Raw genomic sequence first — 25462 nt, forward strand, 5'->3', positions numbered from 1 at the left:
CATGATTGTCCAATTACAGACATTGTCGGACTGTTTGGTTGACCTACCTAAACAAAAATGGTGGCCCAGTTGTGTACTGATAAAAAAGTGCTTATTTTATTAAAAAACTGTATTATTTAACAATGTTTTAACATGTTTTTTCAGAGGTAATGAATACTTTGGTAAAAACAGAAACTAACCATACACTGTACAAAAACACTGATTAACTAAACTACCTTCAAACACTACTGTTACAACATAATACTTCAACTGTCATTATATAGAGGACAGGCACTATGCACACACACATAAACTCTGACTTATTAAACTACATTCAAAAACTACAACATCATACTTTTGTTATCATTATACGGAGAACAGTCACTAATCATACACCGTACACACACACACACACTGATTTATTATATTTCAATCAAACTCTACAGCATAATATTTCAATTATCAGTATAAGAGGACATACATTAATAACACACTGTACACACAGACACACACATACACACACACACTGATTTATTTAACTACAAGCAACCACTGCAACACAATAATATCTATTTATCATTGTAGGAAGGTCTAACAGCATTACATTTGGCAGCTAGTGGTGGAGAGTTAGATATTACAAAATGGTTGATAGAAGAAAAAGGAATGGATCCCTTGGTTAAAACATCTCAGGTAACATTTGGCATTGTATACTAAGTTATATTTTTTTTATTGTTAATCGCTTAAAAAGTGTGTTAAATTACATTGCTTGTATAGATCTGTGTATAGTTGCGTCCATTCGTTTTTTCGTTTTTAGAAATCAAAAACGAAAAGCAAAAAACGAAGGTGTTTTCATTTTCCGTTTTTGATTTCTTGAACAAAAAAACGAAAAACAGAAGTGTTTTCGTTTTCAAGTTTGATATCACAAAACAAACACGAAAAGGGATATTTACATTCGGTTTCTGTATTAAGAGGATATGTCAGCAAGCACTGAGTTTTGAATAGAATTTAAAAATAAATACTGTAAAATTGGTGTTTAATGATGTGTTACACAAAATAATACGATATTGGTATATTTGTTTTCAAATTCAATGGTTTCCATGGCAACAAATTGTATTTCCTGAGATACTTGTCAAAAAACACCCAAAAAACGTTGTAATATATGGATCAAAATTAAGCAGGACATCAATAGTGTTAAAAAGTAATTTCTCAACCCTAAAATGTTATGTTATGTTATGGCAACTTGAAATAGTAGGAATTTAGAATTTTGAAACTGTTAAAAACCACATAACATTTAATTGCTTTTATCTAAAAATTCGGATAGCATTTGTATTGCAACTTATTGTATTCTTAATAATACAGGTACAAACATCAATTAAAAAACATAAAATAGGATAAGAATTCAAAAATATAAATTAGTGCTCCTATTAAACAAATCAGATTTTAACAATTTTTGAGCTCAATTTTTCAAGAAAATATTTTAAGGAACATATGATTCCACAAGTTATTCAAAAATAAACTATGTATTAGTAAGTCAAGACACAAGGCACACATTGGGGTCATAAACAAACAAAATTTAAAATAAAACGGTTGCTTAGCAACGCATATATTCCTTAGTAACAGAGTTCAAGTTCAAGTAACTAAGTACAGATACTTAAAAAAAAGAAATACTCTGTTGAGTATGATGACTAGTTTACCTGCTTTTTCTGAATCCGTTTATTTGTATAGTTTGTAGCCTACATATTATTATTTTTTAAAGTCAGTCTAATGTCTTCATTCCAAATGGAAGGTTGCTAAACAACAACAAAAGGGGCGCTTACAATATTGTTTTATGGCTCACAAAATAAGTGCATAAGTGCAAGATTTTTGTGCAATGTATCTAAAAAAATCTTTACAAGTGCTTGAAAATTAATAATATATTTTCTGGAACTTGCTATGACAATGCACTTTTCTCTCTAGCAACAGACAGAATCCTTGGCAACTGATTTTTTTCAAACATTATTCATATATCTCTTCCACAACCTCAGACCCCTTTTTTCATCCACAAATTAAATGAAAATTGAATTTGACTTTCAATAAATATGAGAATATATGACAGCACAGACGTGTACAAATTGTTTAATCTTTAGCAAAATATTGCACTGCCTAGCAACCTTGATTCTAAAAGCAAAGGTTAGTCACTGAGAGATTATGTCGCTACGGAAATTGAGTTGAGACAGCGAAAATAACTTTGATGTACTGTTAAATTCTGTTTTTTTCTTCAATTCGAAAATACAATAATTTTACTTCAAATCAGTCAAATAACCATCTTTAAATGATTACACTAGACTATCCAACTATCCATTTAACTCCTTGCATTTTCTACAAAACTTCAAAAACTGCAAATTAGCCTTAAATTGATATTAAAATATTAGGGACGATCAATACGTGGGGGTTGGGAGATTGCAGAAGGATTTTTTGCGGTTTGACTATTGATTTCATATGTTGCTATGAGTCAATTACCAATCTAATATTGTGTGATGCCTTATCACATTGGTATATTTTATCTATGTATTTTATCGTAGTGGCATAACGGGTGTTGAATGTGAAGCAGGATCTGCTTACCCTTTCCGGAGAAACTGAGATCACCCCCTGTTTTTGGTGGGGTTCATATTGCCAAGTCTTTTGTCTTTCTATGTTGTGTTTTGTATAATGTTGTTTGTCTTTTGGTCGTTTTTCGTTTTTTGCCATGGCATTGTCGCTTCATTTTCGACTTATGAGTTTGATTATCCCTTTTGTATCTTTTGCTTCTATTTTGCTACGCATGTTTATTTTTTGTTGCCGTGGCTTCGATGGGAACAGATTTATTTTCGATTTTGTACACAACAGTTTCCTGGATTTTGTGTTGCAGACTATTCGTTTTCTTTATGAATTCTGCAAGGTTAAATATTTTCAGCTCTTACTAGGCAAGGATATTCAATTTTAAAATCCTCCTGAACCCTCCCCAAAGAAAATGAAATGAGTGTCTTCTTAAAAACAGCTTTACCCCAAAAGATTTTTTGCTACAATAGATGCAAATTTTAAATATCTTTTTGGATAAAGCTATTGCTCATTCTTTATTTACCGCATTGAAAAATTGCCATTTATTGTCAACATGTTTGTAATGTTGTTTGTGACTTTTCTGCACTAAAGTGTCTAATAGTCTGTTGATATATTTATAAAATTAACATAGTTTTGGAAGACTTTAATAATTTCAGGGGCCAAATAATGGCTCTTATCATACCAACCCCTTTGCCGAATAGAGACAAAAAAGGCTCAACTGACTTTAGTGTAAGGTTGTCAAATCAATTTGAGTTTAACTAAACGAATTTGTTACAAGAATCAAATACAATATACAGCATATACCAATTTTCAAGTCTTTGGTTAGACCCGGCCGTGGTTTCGAACCCACAAACCTCCGCTCTCAAGTCGAACACGCTACCACGAGACCACCAAGGCGATAAGAGATGAAAAGAGACGAATGAATAAGACTCTAACGATCGATCTACACTTTCAACTTTGGGAAATAGGGAAATCAAAGATGATTACAATTGATGACTAGCGTCCATCAGCCAATATTACACGCACAAGCAGGACGATATTCTATGTTATATCAGAAGTCAGATGCGGATCCAGGAATTTGACAAAAGAGAGACAAACTAGACATCGTTAGGAGTGAAACAGTGATGTTAACAGTCTATGCATTAACCATATATGTAGTTCTTTGTTCCCCTCTAAATCCGCTTTTGGAAGTCTTTTGCTTGGGGTCCCTAGTAATGGATTTCTAGTTTTACAGTTTTTTTTGGAAACAGTCCAACATAATGTATAGGTAACCGGTCTGTGTAACACTAAACAATTCAAAATTTTAAAAAGTTTAGAAATTTTAGTATTTTTGATTTTTGGTTACCTGTAAAGTGCGAAACAGAATAAAACGGAACGAAACAAAACGAAACAAAACAAAACCAAACTAAACGAATTTGCCACAACGAAACGACATACGACGTATGAAGTAAGAATAAAAAGAACAAAACGAATTGAATCATATTTAATTAAAAAAAAAATATTTAAGCGTTTCCGATACTTTGTTCAGAACTATTTGGTTTACTCATTTAATCAAAAGATAACAGCGAATTTCGAATTTATTGGTCGTAATAAACAAAAGGAATTCTAGAATGGATAGTTTACTCCCGTTTTGCAATTGTGTTTGTTCTACACTTTTGCCGAAACTTCATTTGCTTGATGAAGCGCCCATCGTTTAGAAGAACAGTAAAACTGACCAAATCGCAGAAAGCCGAATAACGTGGTAATATCAAGTATGTAAATATTCGCTACTGTACATTAAGCAATACTCAGTCAACCAAAATGGTCCAATACACGTGTATTTCCTCAAATTTGTATTCAGATTTTTCTATTTTGCTGTTCGACTTCTCACTATCTGAGGGGCCTCGGTGGCCGAGTGGTCTAAATAGTCTAACTATTGTATCACTAGCCTGTCAACACTGAGGTTGTGAGTTCGAATCCCGCACACGACTACAATCTTCATTGACTAGGACTGTTAGTTTTCCTACCGAAGGTCATTGGTTCTCTCCGGGTACTCCGGCTTCCTCCAACAATAAAAACTGACCGCCACGAAATAGCACAAATAAAGGCTACAGTAGTATACCGCTGTTCGAAATTCATAAATCGATTGAGAAAAAAACAAATCCGGGTTACAAACTAAAACTGAGGGAAACACATCAAATATAAGAGGAGAAACACGACACAACAGAAACACAACATTAAAATGTAACACACACAGACACGAACTATAATATAACAATGGCCATTCAATAGTGTTGAAAGTGGCGTTAAACACCAATCATTCAATCAATCAATCTCACTATCTGTATCCATGTCGGCAGATAGAATCATTGAACGTACATTTTGAACGATCATCTTTAGTCTTTTACCGATTGCATGATGATTTTAAATTGCCATTTATTATTGATTTCAAGTCCAACTATTGGTATGGTAGGTGAAATACTGAATCAGTGGTGTCGCATGAGATGAACGTTGTGCTCGCTTCGAATGTGGGAGGTTGTGGATTGGATTCCAGTCGGATTAAATATTTTTTTCTTTTATTAATATCTGCTTTACACTGCTTCTCCGCTATACATGCATGTACCTTTAAGAGTTAGATCAAACATATGTATCTTGGAGCGAGGATAAGGTTAAGAGATAGACCATAAATATCCTATTCAGCGTGATAGTCCTGTGAGAGATAAACACATTCATACCACATAAACATATCACATAAACATTTTTTCAGCCTGAATATCCATGTAATAGTTGCTGCTGTGCATTAAGTGCCATTCTACCCATATGTAGATGTGGGAATTTTGATTAATGCCGTTCAATCAGTTTTAATTACATGAGCAACACCATGTTAATTATTTTAACGATTTAGTTGTAAGATAGTTTTGATAATGAAATATTTTTTGTGTTGTCATAAGTTTATGTATGCGATGTTTTGTCTCTCTTGGAGAGGCTTGCAGATGCTAATCCTGTTGCCCAATCCAATTTAATATATTTTGAAAAAGAAAAACACATTGTTGAACAAAAACGTTTTTTAATTGATATAATGTTGTAAACATTGTAAAAGTTCACATCACCGATAAACATATTAGTAAGTTGAAGTGACCAATCTTAATGGTAAACTATTTTGGTTGCTTTTTGTCATATTTACTTTTCATTTATCATGTCATGTAACACGGTAGGTATAGTGCCCGGCTGAGATCTAGTTTTTTCAATTGATATTAAATGCGCTCAGATCGATTTGCCGCTATTTCGCAAGTATAATCGTTTTATTCATGACAGTTCATCTTATTCTGTATACTATACAAATTTTAGGCAAAAACTACGCATGATTTCCTTGAATTTCACTTAAAATTCAGCGTTTTACATTGTCCGGGTTTTTTTTTCGAGAGCAACATTTAAAACGTTCTGATTTTTAATCAAATGGGACGTTTGTTTTTTTTTCATTTGACAATAACCTTGCAGTATTACGATATAGATTCCTTGGTGTGCTTTTTAAAACGGTATTTAGAACAGAGTATAGGGGACTCATAATCTTTTCTATTTCACTTCATGCTACCTTTGTTTTTACAGTCAATAATATTTTATGATTGATATATATTACAGTGGCGAACCCCTGAGTTTTAAAAATAGGGGTAAGAAAACTAAGGAATAGCAGTGAAAATCGAGAAAAATCAGAAAAAAATCAATAAAAACACCAATATTCTACTTAAAGAGACCTCCCCTCATTGACAATAACATTTGAATTGAATGGAATATCCAAAAAAAATGAAAACAACACTTGATTGCATGCGTCCGAAGCGCTTGTATTTACCTACATCCGGAACGTTCAAAGCTGACTATTCGAAAGCCAAGGATGTATAAGAACCGAAACAACTGAAGAGCTATATGACCAAAAGGGACATAAAAAATAGCAAAAGCCATCTAAGTTCAACTTGCCTGAGGGAGTTAAAATTTTAGTTTTTTTATAATTTTTAAATTTATAAACGGCCAATTTTAGATGATTGATTGTTGGTTGCTTAACGTCCAGTGGCAAATATTTCATGCATTATCAGGACGAGAACAAATTAAACAAACAATACAATAGGTAGGTCCTGTGATAGAGTCCGTTCGGGTTGAAGGTCGGGAAATTTAGACTGCCACTAGAAAATGAGGATATATTGGATAGGGACAGAAATTTTGCCTTGCGACAGGCAACCACTAAACCCCTCAAAGACTTGTTGCAAGTCTGCTTAACGTGCAGCGAGTGTGGCACTCTTTATACAAGCCCCATTCTGACCGGACATGACTGCGTACTTGTACTTTGCTCAACATTGATTGTCGCACAATGACTTACAAAAATGAGATAACAATAAACATTGTTACCCCTCGAATAAAGATTGTCAACCTTGACTTCGCCTCGGTTGACAAGGTTTTCTCGGGGTTAAAATCTGCTCTATCGCCCTCGCAGATATGTGTTATTTAATTTATTATACTGAATGTAGATGTATCTTTTTTTTGACAGTCTAAAAAAAGGTTCTGAGGCCAAAAACTTAGAAATTGAGCATTGTCTTTAAATTTATTGATGTAAATTCAATCCATTGTTCTTTAAATTGTCGATTTTGATTGGTCTGCACGAGTGAGTGACATTCGAAAAATTGTCTCCCGCTGAGCCTTGTGATAGAGTAAATTATCTACGTCGTATTAGCCAATCAAAATATGGCATTTTAACGTAAAGTATAATCAACTGAAATATTCCTTAATACAAAAAGCGAATATCCTGTTTCCTTTCATTCGCTATTTAAAATGTACCATTATTGAAGCCCTTCGTGGAGGTATCTAAGTCAATCATACAGACATATACTATTTATAACCACACTAAAAGCAGTAATCACAAAATCGACAAGTAATTTCTGCATATGGTTCATTTATTTAGAGAAACAAAGTGTGTCAAAATGAGGTCTTACTAATTAATTTTCGATTTTGCACCCTGTAGATCAAACAAGTTAGCCTCTTAATTAATATTATATTTTTTTTTTCAAAAAAATGTTCTTTTCGTTTTGTTTCGGTTTGGTAAATTTCGTTTTGTTTCGTTCCGTTCCGTAACAAGTCCCCACTTTTTAGTCCTTCGTATATATTTTAATCATAAATCTAAAAATTCAAACTTTCAAAAAGCGAAATGATCAAAACTGCACGCTATGTTTAGTATTTTAAAGTTTGATTGAATATCTTAACTATTAAATTTTAAAACGAATTTTAGAATTTAAATTTTTTGTTATTTAGTGAAATTTTCCAAATTTCTAAAATTCAGAATATTGGTATTTTAAAACTTTGACCAAAAATCAAAAAAACGAAAATTTGATAACTTTTTAAAATGTTGAATTGTTAAGTGTTACAGGGACCGTGAAACATAACATGAAGGACTTGTGCAATAAAATAATATTGATACAATTTTCACATCATAACTAGAATTGTCAGGGAATAAACAAGCACATGTGTAAACAAGTACACAAACTTCCAACTGATGACTGATGCAGATCAACTCGTGATAATTTTATCCTGTGATTTTTTTCGCCTGTGTATCTGGGTGGGGCTTTAAAGTATATTAGAGGTCGAATTAGATTTGAAGTGACCATTGACAACGATCGTTTCTTTACGTGTGGATCCAACAAAGTTTTGTCGACTGATAATGTCGTGAGACCTTTTGCTAAACTTGACTGCAGTAGAGTGTACATCTTCATCAATATAGCACATGTGAACCAAAGTAAAATACAATTTTTCATGTTTGTCCTCGATATGAATTGTTTATGTATCGCTTCGGCATCGAATACAGAACGAAATACTGTTTTATGAAAAATATTAATATATTTAGTCATTAGTTCATTAAAACGTTTAACTTTCAGATAAAACGTTTACATTTTCGTGAATGCTTTTGCGTAAACGAGACATGGATTATGCAATATTTCTGGTATCCTTTATTCTCACAAGTTTCAAAGAAGAAATGTAGACAGTATTTGTATATTATAAAATCAGAACTTAGTGGTGAACAATTAAATAACAAGCAAATAACAAGGTTAAAACGAAGAAATCAATGCGTTCCACTCGGTTATCGCATATAGTCGCTGCTTTTTTAGAACATTATATGCATTTATAGATTTATTTCAATAATTAAATGTGTACTTTATTGTGTCTTTGAATGTATGCATGATATTTACATCTTTTGTTTGAAATTCAGATCCAGTTCAACGAGTTCTGAATGAAAGCAAACGTTCGTCAAAATACAAACATTTTCCAAACTACGTTATTTCTTAATTTTAAATGCGTATCGCTTTTAAGGAAAGTTAAATATTGGTTTCATAACAGTGGTTACAAAATGTAGTTTCGATTATATTTTGAAACTTCTTATTTTCGGAAATGAAAGAATAAAACTATAAGATGTTTTAGACACAATACTAATGAGATCACTAATTGATATAGGTACTACGAACACGGAACCTTCCATTGAGGATAAAAATTATGTTTTTAGTATTTACATGTGAACTTTGGATTTCGGGTTGGGTGTAAGAAGAAGCATGCATGTGAAAAAGAAGGAATTAAATTTTTAAATAAATTGACAATTTTAGAGGGTCTGTGTTCATGATATGTTACCGAAAGCTTGGATCTAATATAAGATGAGACTGCTATTAGATAAACAAATTGAGGCCTGTCGTCATGGGTTTTAAGTAACAAAATTGTTATTCAAACACACCAACTTTGTTGTTATGACTCATTAGAAAGGTATTTCACTTGACCCATCTTTCTCAATTTTTAGTACTGTGAGTTTTAATGTTATTATATCAACCTGTAGCCTAAATATATAAAAAAAAAATGAATCTGAAGCGAGATGATGTATCAAATGTTTTGCTTTTATACGTTTTAAGACAAAAAAAGTCAACTCAACACGCCTGATCATAAAAGGTGTACTCGACTTTGCCTTTTCGAAATTATTGTACAAAATAAATGTTGCCGGGGGCATAGATGCAAATTAATGCTTAAAAAAATCAATGTGTTATGTGTCTATGGAATTTTTATCGACGGTATGTATGCTTATGCACAAAAAGATCCACATGTATATACACCTACCACAATCGACTGTTTGTGAAGATTTGTCTTTGAATTAAAAGTTAACAAATATCTCGAAGATCCATACTATAATTTAATTAAAAACACATAGTACTATATAAGATGCGTAAAATCCTAAGTTATGCACCTTCACCAAACTTTTAAAGCTGATAGAACCAGATGTAAACCATTTTAAATATACCAACTTGGCCTGTTTTACCTTCTCTAACAAAGAGTTCCTTTACTTTATTTAATTTGAACTCGATATCAATCTGAATATGAGACAATTAAAGGACTGGAGTTGATAACCCGTAACAGGCTTGTGTATTAGGATTGACGAGTTAGATCACAATAGAAATATACGAGACCATACACGTCAAAATAGAGATACAATTATATAAGAAAGATGAAGAATAAGACAGAAGAAAAGAACCGGGTGCAAATTCAATCATCAGTTTCTAGAAAAATTACAGTACAAATTTTTTAATTTTTTGCTGAACGTCGATGTTTTTTGTAGTAGCATGAACCATTTTAAATTCGCGAGCTTTCTTTGATATCTGTTTTATTCCTATAAATTTAGATGTAGTGATTATAGAAAAATAGATATTTACTATATTTTAATTGCTCTATATTGAAAATGACAAATTCAAATTGGATGAATGCTGTGTCGAGGGGGCTGAGAGCCCACTAACTCGAATATTCAGTCGTTATGTTAAGTTCTCTACGATGACTACTTTAAATCATGGAGGCCTAGTCAATGAAAAATCGACAATCAAGCATTCGGAATTACATAGGAATGTATACCCATCTTGATAACATTACAGTGGATCCTCGGTATATATTTCGCCAGATAAAATGTCCTTATACTTTGCCAAAGCATAGATTTGACCATGCTTTTTTCAAAATATAGTGAAAAGTTTAGGCCACCGTGCTATCTTATCAAGCTACAAGTCGTGCAAATTTCCCCAATTTTGCAATGATTATTCATGAAAATTAACGTTTTTGTGAATATTAAGAAATCTATGAGCATGATGAGATAGAATTTTGAAATGAAATATGAGAAGGTTTTATACTATGCTGTAGGACAAAATGTTGTCACCGAGCTCATAAAAAGTGAAAGTTCCATTAACATTTCTTTATAATAAAGTAATATTATTACAGTTATCTCCCCTTAAATGGCTAAGTTGAAAACTTTATTCCAACGAAAAACAAATATTTAGTATTGAGTCTAAATATTACAATAAATTACTTATTTTCTGTATTCAAATAAACATTTTTACACAATGATTGCGAATCTGTCTAAAACAATGCAGATTTAAGCAAATAACTGAACCGTGATTGTATACTGTTATTTTACAATCCAAGATGGCGGTATACATTTAATCTACCTTAAGCTTCATGCGCATTAGCTCCCTAACTCGATTGTGTGAGTTGACCACAGGGAGGAATCGAATTGATTTGGTTATGAGCTCCTCCCCCTCTTCCACCCCACCCCCACCCCACACACTTACGCCCAATATATGTATTATCAATTTACATTGGTAACTGATGATTTACATGTTTTGTATCGACAACAAAACTTGAGTCACCATTCTATAGATTAAAACCTTTCTAAAATTCCTTTTAACGCATTTAAATGATATTAAAATGTATATTAAGATTTCTAGAATGGCGTAATTTAACGAATATCTCCAATAATAAAATGAAGTGAAGGGCATGAGTCCATGAGACAGTAAACCGACAAGACATATTTATTAGTTTTTCGAGCAAATTATGGCTTAATAACTAATAATTGAATAATTTAACATATCTCAACGAAGCATGTTTTATTTTAGGTGATGTAGCAATTATATACTTTGTCTGTCACCTTTACAGTATTCACACTTATTAAAATAAAACTATGTAAAACATGTTTTTATTGAGTATGACCAGATACATAAATAAGTACGACCTGTGTCTATCAAGTCTATGGTGAATCCAGGTTTGTCACGTGATGGTTACATACGTATAACATAACATACCCTGTATCCTATTTTCGCAACATTTGACATTTTTAGTGCAAATGATTCATGAACTACAATAGCAATCAGATTGCAAGGGGCATGACTTCTTTACACTTTAAAAAATGATTTGTCTTTAATTACAAATGTATGATGACTAGTGTATCCGTCTGTTTTCTTTCATCATTGAGAAAATATCCAGAAACAAATCGCAAAAACTTGTCGTGTCCTATATTTTGCAGTTGTTCATGTTTCAGTATCATCTGAGTTCACAAACATATATAGTAAATGTTGATGTTGAGTATACGTAAACATGAACACAACAACACAACGACACAAATGACTAATATATATATATACAGGTCTTCTGAAATAGGATAGTATCTATATATCAAGCCTTAAATCGTAACAAGACTGCAAATGTTCATCAGGTGTCTTGAGCTTAAATATTGTAGAAATTACTCATCAATAACAATCTCTGCGGGTATTGCATTTGTAATATATTTTGTTATAATTTAACCAGATATTACAGGAATCGTGATTATCAATTATGTAAGATGTCTTCAATATAAAGTAGAGCTTTATAAGCCAAAGTAATAGCAAAAAAAAAAATTAAGCAGATGTGATAACTCTGGCTAATTAGGGGATAAAGTCGATACATGGTTGGAATATATTATGTATCTATTTAGTAACAAATGAATGAACATGATTTACAGTATGTTCCAGAAACCAAAATAGAAATAGAGATTGTATCACTAATCTTGAGTTTGCATCTGTTGGTATGCTTGTATTTCTAGCAGGCATGAATAGAAACAACCGAATAATGCTTTTTCGAATAATTAAAAGAATTTATTTAGCGTCCTAATAAACATTTCTGAGTTTCTTCCCTTTTCATGATTTCAAAAAAATGTTCATCTAAGTTCATACAGTTAAAGTTTTCAATATATTTGGCACATTCAAGACTTACACATGTCTCAAATCTGAGTATAATGGACACGCCATTACAAAATGTTTCTCTGTTTCAATTTCACCAAGTTTGCAGTATCGGTATAGTCTCTGTTTAAGGGGGAACAGGCGGCCTGGAGTAACGCCTGGTCTCTAGGGAAAAGGGGCAACGAGCCTGAATGAACCATTGCCATACATCGTCTCTGGTATTTGGGAATGTTTAATCGCACACATGGTTTAACGTGGACATTGTCTTGAAAAAGTCGATATGTGAGTAGTTTGTTCCCATTTACTCGTTTACTACTGTCATTATAAAGCTCACTACATCATTCAATATTGTCGAAGTTTATTAGCTTAACCTTGACTAAGTTCATCGTAGTTTTCGTAGAAACGCTAGCGTCCTGTACCAGTAAGTTAAACTCCACTTTGTCCATAATTTTATTGACCTTGAATGTTCAGCCTTTTCGAATTTGTTTATTCATTTATATATTAATGCATTACTGTTTTATTAAGGTAGCACAATACAAAGATTTTTTACTTCCAATCTCCAACCTTTAAAATGATGTTACTTTCTTATGACTGCATACAAATTAATAAAAGAGGTATATATAGATAGATAAAAGATTAATCTTTTAAATGAATGCAATATTTTTGTTATACAATCATTATGCAATTAATGGCAAAATCTTGGTCAGTTCACTCATGGAAGTAATATTGAAAGGAATAACTACAACGCCAGTTCAAAGGTTTCATCTGCGTTACCGCCCATCTTTCGATAGCTCGTTAATTGGTTTAATATATGGCATGGTAATTGACTCTCGGCATGTGATCGATCAAATCACTGACACTTTTCGGTCGTTTTCGTGTTCACGGAAAATAACGAACAGACAAGTTGTTGTCGTATATACGTGCGAAGTAACCCCAATAGTCCACTCGTTACATTCCGCTGATGTACGCTGCCGAATAGAGTAATTCGTTCAATGTTGATTTTAGTCTAATTTTCCTATTTCTTGGGTGGATCGTTTTCAACTTTAATATTTACAGACAGTTAAGACGCCATTTCTTAAAAATTTAAGAATATGATTGTACAAAAAATATGTTTGGACCCCCTTTTATTAAATATGAATAATCCAAGTCATGCGTGTATACCAGTCAATTAAAATATTCACAAACGTTTCTATTCTTTAAACTAATTCGTATAAATGAATTTGCGGTTAGGCAGATAGGGTCAAGCTAATTTTGTCTGTTTGTTTTTTTTTTAGCTGTAGCGTGTTATATATTAACTGTATTAAAACACTTTTTAAAAATAGATATTTACGAACTTATTATCCCGATTTTAGTTGTCCAGTTTCAATAATGTAATCAATGACATTTATTACATATATACATAAATTTAAAATACTTGAAAGTAAATATCCTTTTTTAAATCTCTATAAACTTTGCACATTTCAACAGTAAAAAAATCTATGTCTTCATTTGTCTTCATTATTTTGTTAAACATCATGTGAAACCTGATCGCTTCGTCGGTATTACCTGTTTAACTCGGGATCCGCTTTCAATCGGAAAATACTTTTAGATCAGTTTAAAACGAACGGTAAAAAGCAAAAATATGCAAAAATAAATACAGTTTTCCATGTTTAACTGCTGTAGTGTAAACAATTCTCGTCCGTTTTTCAAGTTTTTTTACATCATTCGATTTCTTTTTGAAGGTACAAGTTTTATATGATACAGCGCCACCTTGTTAATTAATAAACTAGGATTTCACACAGGTGCTATTTAATTACGGTACTCGATAAAATCACGTGACTGATAAGAAATTCCAGATGCCATTTTACAACCGCGGTATCACAGATAGTAACCAAAGGGGTCTTGCCGCTGAGACTGTAATTGGATAAAATCATATGACTTTAGTACAGAGCTCTACAGGCCATAAATACATGCTAATTAGTCAAATTTCATAACACTTTAATTTTTCAAAACACGTAATACATATGCATCCTTTTATTACAGTTTTGTTTTTTTCAACATTTTAAGGCTGTATCTCACTGCTGAAAATAATTTTAAAAGAAAAGCAAATCTCAATTTCAATCAAATTTATTGTTATTATTTCATCTTCAAAAAATATATTATGCAAAATGCAAAACAAATGATACAATAAATTGATTTTTCAAAGTTTCCAGCATAATTTAGCAAGTTACTTTACAAATGTTGACTTTTCCAAGCGGTGTTCATTATGCTTTGTTGTTGTTTTTTTTTTATCGTCAATATAAAAATATATTGATTATACTGTTGTTTTACTCCTCTGTTGAGGCATATGATAGAAAGATTCATATCGGATGTATTACATTTGGCGTCCGACGTCCGTAAACTTTTCACTTTTTGAACTTCTACTTGAGAACCACTTAAAAGGATCAATACATTAAACTGTTAATTTTCTCCATTGTTGAAGAATAGGATAAAAGTCATTTTTCATATCAGATGTATTATCAACCCTCGAGCCTTCGGCTCTCGGGCTGATGATACAACTGATATGAAAAATGCCTTCGGCTCTCGGGCTGATAATGATATTAGTCACTCATGACATATCCCGAAGTATGACAAGTGCTCGCTTGTGCCAGTACGGTAAAAGTGAGAACATCAATCGAGTTGAGATGACCAATGATAATCTGTTTATCGCCATTTTACCTATGACGACGTTGTTAATTTCATTGACAACGGCACGTGCGTCCTTAGTTTCTAGCGATAATTTTTCATACCCCTCTACTGTGCTGAGAAAGGAAATTATCAGTCAGTAAGATCAAAGGAAAATTTCGTAAAATAGCGATAATTATAGATTATCGTTTGTCATCTCAATGAGATTGGTTTTCTCGCTTGAGCCTGTACGGCGAAAGTGAGAAAAGCAATCAAGTTGAGATTACCAATGATAATCTGTTTATCGCTATTTTACCTATGACAACGTTGGTTATTTCATGGACAACGGCACGCGTGTCCTTAGTTTCTAGCGATAATTTTCATATCACTCGACTCCGCTGAGAAAGGAAATTATCAGTCAGCAAGTTCAAAGGAAAATTTCGTAAAATAGCGATAAAACGTTATACATATTGCTTTGATTCTCTTAACACAAACATTTAAATTGAGGACATATTTTTTTGTAATGATATATACAGTCCGCCAAAAGTTAAGCACCACCTAAATATAATTGGCAATATTTTTTTAACTATTCCGGTAACCATTTCAATGTTAAACACACCGTCATTGTCAGATTTTTACAACGTCATGTTGACATAGGAACTGTAAATGATAGACCAAGGTCCGGAAGACTCCGTTTAACAACCGATCGTGATGACAGACTCCTTATTGGTTGTGCTAAAGCCAACCCATTTACTCCTGCCCCACAACTTAGACACCACTGGCGTCAATGTGGTCATGTTAATGTTCGAACATTGGTCCGTCGAATTCATAGAGGCTACCTAAGAGCTCGTCGTGTTGTCAAGAGACCTGCTCTAACAGCCAGGCACCGTATAATCAGGTTTCAAAGGGCTAATGACCATCGACGCTGGAACATGAGAAGCTGGCAAAATGTTCATTGGTCAAATGAGAGTCAGTTTCTGTTACGACCAATAGACGACAGAATACGAGTTTGTCGTGGAAATAAAACTGCTAATGACCAAAACAACATGTGCCCAACGACTGCATACGTTGCTGGTGGTGTTAAAGTATGGGGTTTCTTCTCATACTGTTGTAAGGTGGGTATGCAAATTCTGCAGGGTAACATGAACGGACAGACATACAGGGATTTGGTGCTTAGAAGCATTGTCATTTTTCTCTAATCTTTATTTGTTTGACCATTATTCTATATTCTATATTTTTAAGCACCCTATTATTCTCTATTCCTTATTGTTTTTGTCTTTTTTTTGTCTTTTCTGTATTTGTTTAGACCATTTATTTGTAGTATTGGCCAATTTTTTCTGTAGTATTGGCCAATTATTCTATATACTTTAAACCCCATTCAGACCCTCTCTAACGGCGTGATAATTCGTAATTTCACAACACTTTCAAGACATATATTTTTAAGAGTAACTGTTATGAATCCTTTCTATAAAAGTTTGTTTTTCTTTAACGTTTCAAGCTTCTGTATATCACAGCTTGTGAGTAACTGTAAATTTCCATCAAATGTATAATAATATGCTATATATATAGCACGTCTTTTTACGAATTAACGTATTTTAATCACTGTCAGACCATCCAAGGCAGGAGATTTATTTAACTTCATCTTAAAATTTGCTTCTGTACATTCATTTTCAGTCGCTTCCCCTTCACATTGGTTACATGTACTTTCTGATTCATCTAACTGTTGTGATAGTTCCGTTTCTGTTTGGTACGCCTTAACACCATTATCACAGGGATTAGTTGATTCATAAAGTTTTTTTTATAGTACTTTACTTCCAAGTCTAAAATTTTGTTTTAATCTTTGGTAGCCTAACCATTTTCATCATATAGTTCAGTTACCACGTTTTTCGTTTGACGAATCTTTTCTAGTCCTAAAAAGTATGCACTATTTTTTTTTTCGCCTTCTTCAAACCATTTTACCCTTGACTTTTTACGTTTTACCCTTAAATCTTGTCTTTATACAAACTTTGTAACTTATTTTCAACGCTCTCTATTTCTTTTTGTAGTTTTTTTATTGATATCAGTGCTATTATGTCATTATTTAGATAATTCAGCTTTGTTTCTAGAACATTTTTTTCATCTTTCTTTAATTTAGCTCTTCTTTTACAATAGTCTAAACTAGCATCCCTCACTTCTATTTTTAAATTATCCCAAAGAATCCCCAAAACATCACAGTTGGTTAATTCTTTTTCGTATTTAGCTATTATTTTTTTAATAACATAAACATATTCTTCATTGTTTATATTACTACAATTTAATAACCCCGCCCTTTATTTCCTCTTTCAGTATTTAATTTTAGTGACATTGCATTGTGGTCAGTTATTTTTTGGACAATAGGTCTAATATCACAACTTTTGCAGTTTTTTTTTTGTACTTCTTTAGAAACAAAACGTAGTCAATTCTTGTAGCTTCTGTTCTATCTTGTCTACACCAAGTGAATTGTCTAGTATTTTTATTTTTGCTTCTCCAAATATCAATTAGCTTACATGATTTTATAAGCCCTTTTAAACTTATTATTGGTTTATCAAATTTTTGGAAGAATTAGTTTTATGTTTTGTATCTAGCAATGACCAAATGTCGTTGAATCACCCCTAGGATGACTTGCCCCAATCCATATTGATTAATATACACTTTTATTGTTTTAAAAAATCTTTCTCTCAATCTTCCTTATTTTTAACATGTATAAGCGTTTTCTATTTGATAATTTCTAATCAGCATGATCATTTACAATACACACTGGTCATAAATGACATATACGAGGAGTATATCACGTGTCGATAACAACCTGCAAAGCTTTATTAAAACAAAAATTTATAGCTAACATATAAGATTTTCCTTTGAATAGTGAACATAGATATATGAGTGCCAATGAGACAACTCTCCATCCAAGTCAAAATTTATAAAAGTAAACCATTATAGGTCAAAGTACGGTCTTCAACACGGAGCCTTGGCTCACACCGAACAGCAAGCTATAAAGGACCCCAGAAATTACTAGTGTAAAACCATTCAAACGGGAAAACCAACGGTCTAATCTATATAAAAAACGAGAAACGAGAAACACTTATGAACCACATCAACAAACGACAACTACTGAACATCAGCTTCCTGACTTAGGACATGTGCAAACAAATGCAGCGGGTTTAAACGTTTTAATGGTACCAAACCTTCACCCTTTTTCTGAAACAATAGTGTAACATCACAACATAGAAAGACACACTATAAAATATCAACTGAAATAGCTTAACTCAATCAAAGGACATATTAACACCAGTGAACATACACTGAACAAATAAATTTGACGTATGATTCAATGTAAATAAAAAATAAATAAACTAAGGGAAGAATAATAAAATAAACATGTTATACCGCTATGAAATGTTAAACAATATTAGAAAAACAATATGCTCGAATAACAATATCAGCAGCCATTTGCAATTACTTTAAACACAGGTAAATGCAAATAATTTTGTTGTTAGGTATACGTGTACAGTTCAAATAGAGAAAGGAAATATTATACATTTTGAAGTTGAATTATATGTCCTGGGTGCATTTTTTTTATGTTCAGAGTTCCCCTTTTGATGACAAACCCACAATAGCAAAAAAATCATTTTCTGTACATTGTAAAAAAAAACTATTACAATGTCATTGCCAGTGATCAAGCATCATCGCACACATGTTTGTCCAATAGGAAAGCTGATTGGGGAAAAGTGAAAGATAGCCACGCCTACATTAAACTGATGTCCAATCAACTGCCTTCAGAAACATAGATTTTATAAATCAAACATGGATCAAATTACAGAGATTTGGTTGAGTATTCAATGTTTGCAAAGTTTATATACATGTAGTTATCATTGTGTAATAAAACTTTCAAAGTTAAATTGTTGGAAATTGTTGTGTACATCCCCCCTATTAGATTCTCTGTTTAAAAGTAAAAAAAAATAAAATATGACCATGCCGTAAGTTTCGCAATTTTTATACGCCCGTCAATTTTTGACGGGACGTATTATGGTATACAAATGTCCGGTGTCCGTCCGTCCGTCTGTCTGTCCGGCGTAAACATATCGCACCGTAACAGAACGACTTATCCAAATTTCATGAAACTTTAAATAGTTGTTTCTTATGATGGTCAAACAATCTGTATACTTTTGGTGAAAATAAGATTAAAACTTTTTCAGTTACGGGACTTTGTAACTAAAACAGGGGTGTGATTTTTTTTTACATGTCGCGCCGTATCTCAAAAATAATTTATAATTATTGCTTAAAACTTTACACACTTCTTAGTTATATTAATCTTAAGATCTGTATACTTTTTGGTGATGATTCAAAATTTTATTTTAGAGATATTGAGTATTTTGTTAAAAAAGGGGGAGGGGTTTTTCACATGTCGCGCCATATCTCAAAATCAGTTTGTGATTATTGCTTAAAACTTTACACACTTCTTAGTTATATTAATCTTAAGATCTGTATATTGTTTGGTGATGATTTAAAATTTTATTTTTGAGTTATTGAGTATTTTGTAAAAAAAGGGGGAGGGATTTTTCACATGTCGCGCCGTATCTCAAAAACGATTTATGATTATTGCTTAAAGTTTTACACACTTCTTAGTTATATTAATCTAAAGATCTGTATACTTTTTGGTTTTGATTCAAAATTTTATTATAGAGATATTGAGTTTTTTGTAAAAAAAAAGGGGGCTTTTCGCATGTCAGAAACTATTTATGATTATTGCATAAAAATTCACACACAAGACGACGGTCGTATCATGCGCTCATGGCGCAGCTGTTTATTCAAGAAATTTTTATACATCCGGGGTTGTCATTTTTTAAGGTTTGACGGAGCTATTTGATAAAATTTCCACTTACCTAATGCAGAACAATGCTACCAAATTCAATAAAATTATCGAATTGGAACACTTTGGAATAGTTCTATATCTGTATTAAAATCACCAGCAATAATTTTAGATTAAAAATTCCAATAGTTCTTTATCCTGTATGCAATCGCTAATAAAATCGTGTAAGTCTTTGATCTAGATGCAAAAGACCACAATGCTCCTTCAAACTGTTAAAATTATCAAACGACGACACGAAGACAGCCTTAGGGTAAAATAAAAGTGTATATTTTACCATCCAGGGTAACCAAGTTTTCCATAAAGTATTTAATCCTCAATTCAAATCCGTACTTGTACATGCAAAACACTTTTAGATAAGGTTAATAATTGTAGAGACTTGAATGAAGTAAACTCTTTAAAGCCCTTGAATAAAAATGAATTTAAAGAAAAATATAAGAAGATTTCTGAAAATAGAATAAAAAATTATGATGAAAATAGTAAACTGTTACTTTATAAAAATTTAAAACTTAGCTTGGATAGTGAATTTTATTTAGCATCCAATGACTTTTCTATAAGAAAATGCTTCACTAAGTTAAGAAGTAGTGACCATACTTTAGAAATAAAAAAATTGTCGCTATTACTGAATTCCTAGATAAGATAGAATATGTAATATGTTGCTGGCGGATGTAAAACACTTCCTCCTTGAATAGAAAATTAACAAAATAAGATAAAGTATTCGAAAATTGCTTATCTTTTCATAATTATGTCTCTCACCTTGGACCACAAAGTAAAAGAAATGTTAAACCCCTCTATCGTGAAACCTGTTACAAATATTGGCTCCTTTATAAAACAGTTGTTAGAACTGAGGGCAGAAGTCTTATAATTTTTTTTCCATATGTTCATTTCTTATAGACTTGTTATTTCTTTGCGCTATTATGTTTTTGTTTGTGTTTGTCACAAACTAATTATGTTTATATGACAATAAAGATATTACTATATTTTGCTGTAATGACTATTTTGACATGCCAATAGAGAAAGTATGAATTGCCTAAGTTCTATTTAAATAAAGTCCTAAAGATAATTTTAAACATTTGTTAATCAATGGAGATCAGTATCGCTTTAAAAACACATGTTCACACATGTTCAATAGAAAAGGCAGACATTATAAGATCGATCGAAATTGGAGACTATGCAAGTTTGCAATATGAAGATGAGATTCATTTATTCTTCATTTGCCAAATAATACATCTAAAAAATAACTTAAATTGAGAGAATTATGCAAAAGACATAACAGCAAAACAAACAGTCATGGCAGTATAAGCTACATATAAAAAACTGAGGTCATGAGACAATTTTTTCTAAAAATAATATTAAGCTATATGTTCAACTACTTTTACTATTTTATTTAATTTTTAATTTTCTTGTCAGTATCACATTACATATATTTGACAAACACATGTATTTTACCTGAGACATATCATATACAGATTCAATTTATTTTTTTAAGTTTCACCACTTTTAATACATATAATACAATCATCATAAAATATACATTGTATACAACAGTAATTTTATAAGTTAAGATACAAATGCCATTCTATAAAGAATTATGAGAGACTATAGAAACTCCAATAAATGTTTCTGTCTTTCACTACCGACACCAATCTTGCCAATGTTCTTCCAAAACTCCCGAGGGTGCCTAGTTTGTATATTCAAAAGTTCATCTTGACTTCGGTACCAATATTGCCTTTTTGTCTGTTGGCAGGTTTTTTTTTCAAAAAATTTACGTTTGCTTACAAAGATGTGACGCAAGTTTTTCTTATCTAGGTTATGGCTTCTATTCCATTTTCGCATACTTCATTCTAGAGTACAGTGAGATTATCGTTCCACCAGGTATTTTTCCTTTGTCCCTCTTGTTGAAACATATGTAAAAGCATTATGTAAAGAGTTCTTTCCATTTAAGATGCAACAGTTAACTTTACTAAGAAAATCACACAAAATATCTCCATAATTTTGTGAGTAAAATCTACAACTTGTCGCTCAGGTAAAGAATCAATTCCCGTTATAAAATCCGGTATATCTGCAACCCGTCTGTTCCAGTCTCCACATAAGTTGAATAGTCTACCATTTGGAATTGTATAAATATCGGATGTAAGCGAATCTAAAATTCATGGATGTTTACTGACCGTGCATAATTTTCCGGCGGTAGATAAACCACACAAATATAAAGCAAGACACTGGGTTATTTTTCTCGGAAAAGCGTATCCATATAATTCCATCAACTAAATCGTTAACATTATAATCTTATAAAATATCATTTTGCACCAATAAACCAACGCCAATCAGTTGAGTTTCTGCTAGTCATTATATATATATATAAATCACATTCCGCAATACATGCAGCAAGCAAACTATTGTTATCACTATTTACATATTTACTCCACCTGTTTATACTCCAAAACCCGCAAGACAACTAATAATGTCTACCACGTGATTGCTGAAAACATCCTCGGCCACGTCTAATACCGTCCCCGAAACTCCGCTCTCCATTTGTGTATTCCCGGTGCAGATTGACCTGTTGTGAATAATTATTTGTACGACTATTTAAAGTGTACCTGAGACACTTTACCTGTAAGCTATTTAATTTTATCACGTAAATGCAATTATGATTTCTCTTTACCCTTGACCAGTTTTTGAATAATACGTTGTGTATCAATTAAGCGACAAGGGGTATAATAGTGGACATATAGGGTCATCATGGTGGACATAGTAATTGACAGTTGCATACAAAAAGCATGTATTGTATATATGTTTATGCAAAATTACATAGTGAGGGTACATTAGTTAGTGGATAACCATTTGATTCTGAGAGGGGAAGGGGATGAGGGTTGGCAGATTTTGAAAATAAATATTCTGGCCCTCATTTAGGTGAAAATAAGTATTATTCATTAACTACTCTGTTATTGAACTAAATATGAAGAAAACTGCCTGTGCTATATAAAAGTCGACGCGGCCAATACAGAATAACTCTATAAATATTCACTGAAACTATGAATTCTTATTATTCCAATTTGCTATTTTAAATGAAAAATTATCCAAGGTATTCACAGTCATCCAGTAATGTGGTCTTTCTAACAAATTATAAGTTTGCCATTTGTTCAATGCACAATTTCCTTCGTATCCAGTTTAATCGTAGTTGTATTAACATCACTACATCGAAAAACAATGATTAACTAACACATTTATGAATTCCTCAACTTTTTCATAACTTGCAACTATCGAAGTGATTCACTAACATCTATATTTCCTATGTGTCCAAAGTGCATAATTATTATGTAACCGGCTTCATTTTCTGGCTGGAAATCATGCTCACACCTATGTGAATTCTACAAAATAAAGATATTGTGTAATGTTGTAACTAATTTAATATCATATACCTAGAAGAAAGTCACAATCAAGACAACTTTATTAATCTAGAAGAAACTAGCGATCCTAATATGCTTGATGACAAGAAAGTTCTGAATAAAACATAACTTTTTGGAGGGTCTAAATTGGAAAAGATTGTGTCTTTCTTTCTACATTCATGTTTACTGAGATGTGTTCTTTTATTGTACGGTTACTGTCTGATTGAAGTTTACACCATACTCTTTTGTTTGAACAATTTCTTAAATCATATTCATTTCCCCCTAAAACACAACAAGCGATATCTTTTGCAATTGACACCTAAAAATTACTTCAAAGATAAGTTTAAAGTACAAAAAACAGCGATACATGCATTGTTACTATGCTTTGAACTTTCCCTTTGTCAAGTGCATGTAGGGATTTTGTGTCATGAATGAATAACATTTATTGAGGTAAATGTAGAATTTTTGTCCTGATAAAACTTCGCCTTTAATTTTAGAAAACTAAAATAGCTAACATTTCCTTCTAAAATTTATTTGTAAACCTTGAGTTTAATTAGACATCATTTGTGTTATACTTTTACTTATTGATTGATTGATTTTTGGTTTGCAACGTTTTACTGATTACAGTTTGTATTAAATAATGCTTTGCATTTTTTACCCAAGGCAATACTTCATTTATTTTATTTATGCATTTTTAAGTTGATAAATCAATACTCACATAACTTTTTAAAAAAGTATCCTAAAATACATGTAGAAATATACGACTCATAAATAAAAAGTCCTATTACGATGGAATAAATAAAAAGACACTCAAATGTTATAACTACAAACAATGTATATAACATTACACATGTTACATATTTGTTGATGTAATATGCAAATATTCAAAATATGAATAAAAGGAGATGTCTGGTGGTAAGCGGACAGAAAGTCACAGGACAGAAGGCACACATTTGATAGGACACACAGAACAAAAAGTCACAAATAATTTGTTTAGAATTGTTTGAATATATAAGAGAAAGTTCTTGAAATTATTTCTTTTTATTACATATATTCATTTTACAGTTAAGGAAATTGTTCTTAAGCCTTGATAAATGAAAGTTCCTCAAATTTCAATCATACAAAGGATATATTTCTTAGCACCATAAAGCCATTTAAGTGCCAACCCAATTTAAAAAAAATGTTTTCTTAACAATGGATATTTGAGCGAAATGGCAAGACATTTGAGCGATAAAAGAAGGACGTTTGAGCGCTAGAGTATAGAACATTTGAGCGCCAAAATTCTAGGACATTGGAGCGAAAATTAAAAATAAGCATAGAACATTTGAGCGATGAAAAAATCAGAATTCTCTTCCGTTCGCCAGATATAATCTATAGTTTATAACGCACAAAGTTTAAAATATCTTTAATTGTAAAAAAAAACAAAGCTCTGTCATAAAACTTAAAACTCGGCAATGGCTTTATTTACAAGTCAGTTCTTGCTTGAAATGTATATCCTAGGCTTCTGACATAAAAATCCGTCGTTAGTTCCTGCTGGCAGTACCGCGAATGCAAGTCCAGGTAATTCTGTTCCTTCGCCTCGTCCGTTTGGCCCTGAGATTCATCAATATTCCAACTCCGATTTTTGATGTAAGTCACAGATTGTAATTTGACAAAGGTGTCAAGGAAAGTATAAATTGATGGGTGACTATGATAACATTGCTCATTATAATTTATTTTAAAAACTTACTCTTTTTTCTTTTACTTTTTAAAAATATTTTTTGAATTTATATAAAAGTATCACAGGGAATTTCGCTCAAATGTCCTATTTGAAAATCCAGGTAAGGTTAATATTCCGGCGCTAAAATGCCCTATGATGTCGGCGCTCAAATGACCCTATGTGCATTTTTGATTTTCGCTCAAATGTCCTATGGCCATTATTTGATCATTAATGATTTTTGGAAGAATAAACTTTGTTTACAAAGTTG

At 32.0% G+C, this 25462-nt stretch overlaps 1 protein-coding gene across 10 annotated transcripts in view; it reads left to right on the top strand.

Moving 5' to 3' along the window:
* The window catches only part of LOC127703064 (uncharacterized), a 434903-nt gene that overhangs the window by 298469 nt on the left and 110972 nt on the right, over nt 1–25462 (top strand). For 8 of the 10 annotated variants that reach the window (XM_052207446.1, XM_052207448.1, XM_052207449.1 and 5 more), the window contains one exon: nt 565–669. The exons of the other annotated variants lie outside the window; for them this stretch is intronic. In XM_052207446.1, the coding sequence (XP_052063406.1) occupies nt 565–669 (105 nt within the window). The remainder of the gene's footprint in view (nt 1–564; nt 670–25462) is intronic. 10 annotated transcript variants of the gene reach the window in all.

This window comes from Mytilus californianus, unplaced genomic scaffold, assembly GCF_021869535.1.
Source record: "Mytilus californianus isolate M0D057914Y unplaced genomic scaffold, xbMytCali1.0.p SCAF_5, whole genome shotgun sequence".
Lineage (NCBI taxonomy): Eukaryota > Metazoa > Mollusca > Bivalvia > Mytilida > Mytilidae > Mytilus > Mytilus californianus.